Raw genomic sequence first — 4133 nt, 5'->3', positions numbered from 1 at the left:
CAACTAAAATTGCTTCAAGCTGTAGCTGAAAGGATAAGGACGCCACTCCGCCAAGATAAGAAAGTGACAGTGACCTAATTTTCTTCCATCGTCACCTTCTTCCTTTTTCCACTCCACATAGTCTAATGTCTGCTTTGATCATTGCAATTTGGTTTTCCAATGACGTACTAATGTGTAGTACTATAAGTTTTTGGCCATTTATACTCACTCAAACAAATGCACACACAACACAGAGAAGAGCTATTCACAAAAATAGTAGTACCACGTAATAGTATCACCTCAACTTTATCTGTGAAAATTGTTTGAATTCTCTCTTCTTCTTTTTTTTCTTTTTCTGTTTAAACGATCAGCGACGTACACATAATTTCTTATAAGCGGTATCAGTAAAATAAGCGATATAATCAATAGATCGAAGATAAAATTCTGACATTTTTAGTAAAACACTCAAATATATAACTACAAATCTTCTCAATAATAAGTTTTCATTTCTAAAGATATATTTTCCTCCTTAAACATGAAAAAAAGAATTATTTTTACACTTTATTTGTAAATTAAGTTATTCTGTTTGGTGAAAACAATCTAACCAACGTGTTGTTTTTAAACAACATAATCTAAACGACACTGCAAAACTTAACACTGCAAAACTTATTTCTAAACATATTTCTCAAACAAATTAATTAGAACTAAATCTTCTGAAAGTTACTTTACTTTCTTATTTGATTTTGTATGACACTTTTTTCATGCTAGTCTGATCCGTAAAGATTAATATCTTTTAGTATTTGAAAACTATTTAATCTTAAAGTTCACATATTAAATATAGTGGCATGACTTGTTGGGATCTTATTTAATAAATATAACACTTGTTTGTTGTTAGTACATAATAAGATGAAGGGAAATATGGAACTCTTAGCATCTCATTTACTTGTGTCGATCGGTAGTAAGAATAATTTTGATACTTTGCATATACTAATTGATTTATGTGTTAAAATGTCTTCTTTTAACATATTAATTAGACAAGAGATATTGGCTGCGTATCGCCTTACTCCAAGCAGTAGTCATAACTTATATGGATGTCTTAATCAATAAACATATACTATATCACCAAAATGATATCTTCCTAAGATACTCTTCTAGAGGAACCAAGTCAAATCATCTACCTCAGCTGTCATAGTACTTTAAAAAAGTTCATAAACGTTTTTTTTAACTTCAACCTCAATTTCAACTTATATATATCTTCAAAATACCTACTTATTATAACTATCCAAATACAATTTCTACCTCACAAAAAAATAAAAATAAATAAAACTTCAGCATTGGATATTGTTCCTATATACTGGTATATCTTATAATCGGAAAAAAATATTTAGAGAGAGAAGAAAAAAAAAATCTCCTAAACTGTGATATTGATATATCATTGATCAATTTAGTTCTCGTCCACTTTGCCACTTGCTTCTCTATTGGAATTTTGCACTTACTCGGAAAACAGAAATTGCAAAATGAAGGATATAGTTGAGTATTCTTACAGAATAAAATAAGATTTTGATAGCGATAGGCTATCAATATTCTGAGTAAGTAAAGTTAAACAAGAAAAGGAGAATCCAACGGTTGAGGAGCAATCATCCGCGGTGACACGGTGCTCGCCCAGTACTTGGGAATCTAACCCAATTATATGCAAGGCAATAATCAACTTACGCGCCCCCTCCCCCCCGCCGCCCCCCCCCCCCTTTTTTTTTTCGGGTTATCTACGAGAGTTTAAGTAATATATATTCAGTGCAGAAAACATTTATACTATTAGGTCATATTAGGTCATTTTTTGTTGTAGTAGCAAGTAATATATCTTAAACTCTTTAAATTTTTATAATTCAATTAATTAAGATTAATGTCGTATAAAACCAATAAAGGAAAAGTGTTTTCTACCAAAAATCAATAATTTTTCGTGATTTGAATACTTAAACTCTTATTAAGATACAAAATATTATTTATCCTACCACATTCTTTGAAGGTGTAATAAGAGAAAGAGTTTATTTACTTATATATACCAATAATATGGTATATAAAATAATGTTTATACTATTAAATCATCATCCATGATAAGTGAGTTATAATTTAAAATGGCAAATTACCTACTGAAATAGGTAAAGGTGCGACCTGATAAGTTAAATTCTAAAAACTATTAACACAACTGAACTCTAGTTAACTGCATACTTAAGTGACGAAAGAAAATTAGTGGTTACTCTTCTTTATATGTAGGCCTTTCGTACTCCTTTCATGCCTGTACTCTTCTTCTTCTCTCTCCTCTTTCTTGCTAAGTTCTTGTGTTAGGACCAGAAACATTTTGATATAATTTGTCTCCTACCCTCCCTATTACCAAGTCCTAATTAATCTTTCTCTATGCCCTAGTGAGGCATTGGTATATAATTAAGCCTATCCCATTTTTCCTTGTATAGAGTCATGAGTTGTAATGGTTGTCGAGTGCTTCGAAAGAGATGCAGTGAGAACTGTATCCTCAGACCTTGTTTACAATGGATTGAAACTCCTGAAGCTCAGGGCCATGCCACCATTTTCGTTGCTAAGTTCTTCGGACGTGCTGGCCTCATGTCCTTCATTTCCGCTGTCCCAGAAAACCAACGGCCTAGTACGTACTAAATTTCTTCGGATTTAACTTACACTCCAAGTTTATTATTTTTATTATACTATCAATGAATTTAATCTGTTATAGGTGGCTGTCTTCCTTATTTTTTGTGTTACCTATAATCAGCTTTTAGGCGTAACATTTATTTTATAGTACTATTAGTATAATTTAGATAATTGGGTTAGTTTGCTAACACTGGGTATGTTGTTGTTGTTGTTGGATCAGTTTCCTAACAGTGAGGGTATTTTTTATCCATTTTTTAATAGTCTAGGAATATTTTTGAACCAAAGTTTAACATTGTTGTTCTATTTTCCACAGTTTAGGGGATTTTGACCAAATTCTGTTTAATCAATTTGTATTTTTTCTTCATTCAATCCCTCCTTGTTTCTGAACTGAGAAATTGGATCTATTTGACAGGTCTATTTCAGTCCTTATTATACGAAGCTGTAGGAAGGACAGTTAACCCAGTGAACGGAGTTGTGGGACTATTATGGACAGGCAATTGGCACGTATGTAAAGCGGCAGTGGAAACTGTCCTCCGCGGCAGCACATTGCAGCCAATCCCGGAGCTTCTCGGAAAGACACCACCAATCGATGAGACATGTGAATGCACAGATCTTCGTCGAAACATGCGATCACCAAAGATGCAAAAACGGTGTTGTTCGGCAGATCTTGATTTCAGTTTATTAACACGAGGTTTCCAGAGTCAAATGGTGTATGATCCTCCATCGAGGAACTCAGAGGAATCTGTTGTAACGACTATGTGTTGTACAGATCAACAAGGAAAAGAGCCCACACTACTGGGCTTGTTCACTTAGGTTTTAATTGCCCTTACTTTTTTTTTTTTTTCCTTTCTTTTTCTTGGTTAAATCTTTCTGTTTTTTCCCCAGAAATAGATTCTGGTGAGTTTTTTGTACATCACTGGCGCAGGATTCCCCCTTATTTCTTATGAATAGTAATACAGAAACAAGGGAGGAAATGAAAGTTTCCCAGTGATTCCTTCTTCTCTTTTGTTGTTCTTTGTATTTTTTGCTTTCGTTTGGTGTTGTATAACCAGTCTAATGAATGTTGGACATAAATAGAATGATATGTTTCCTCTCTTTTACTTCTCCAGTGAGTTTCAAATATCATATGGTTAAATTATGACATAATGCATCCTATTGTCCTTACGGTTTTAGCTATATTATATATATAACCCAATGCTATGTTCTCCCTGCCGATATTTTATAGAGAGATCCAGTAGAAATACTACTTGATATGTACAAGTACAACCAGGGACGGACTCAGGATTCAATTGGCCTGGGTGATCACCTGAAAATCAACAAAAATGTTCCTCCGTGGCTTAGCCTAAAATTTACCACCTTTTAACCAGAGCATCATGATCTTTTATTGCTTTCTGGGTGCTATTTATTATTTTATACCAAAATTTCAATATTTTATATATGTCTACATAGAGTATCCGCCACGGTTAATGGGTTCTCGAGCACCAAATATTACTACA

General features: G+C 33.2%; 1 protein-coding gene across 1 annotated transcript; it reads left to right on the top strand.

Annotated features, from left to right (window-relative positions):
• The first annotated feature begins 1975 nt into the window (after positions 1 to 1975).
• On the top strand, positions 1976 to 3732 carry LOC132036331 (LOB domain-containing protein 38-like). The gene is made up of 2 exons (XM_059426657.1): positions 1976 to 2635; positions 3050 to 3732. Exons 1-2 carry the CDS (start codon positions 2452 to 2454, stop codon positions 3448 to 3450), a joined length of 585 nt encoding a protein of 194 aa, XP_059282640.1. The 5' UTR covers positions 1976 to 2451; the 3' UTR covers positions 3451 to 3732.
• The last annotated feature ends 401 nt before the right edge of the window (positions 3733 to 4133 follow it).

The sequence above is a fragment of the Lycium ferocissimum genome, chromosome 2, assembly GCF_029784015.1.
Source record: "Lycium ferocissimum isolate CSIRO_LF1 chromosome 2, AGI_CSIRO_Lferr_CH_V1, whole genome shotgun sequence".
Classification (NCBI taxonomy): domain Eukaryota; kingdom Viridiplantae; phylum Streptophyta; class Magnoliopsida; order Solanales; family Solanaceae; genus Lycium; species Lycium ferocissimum.
This window is presented reverse-complemented; position numbering and strand designations above follow the sequence as displayed.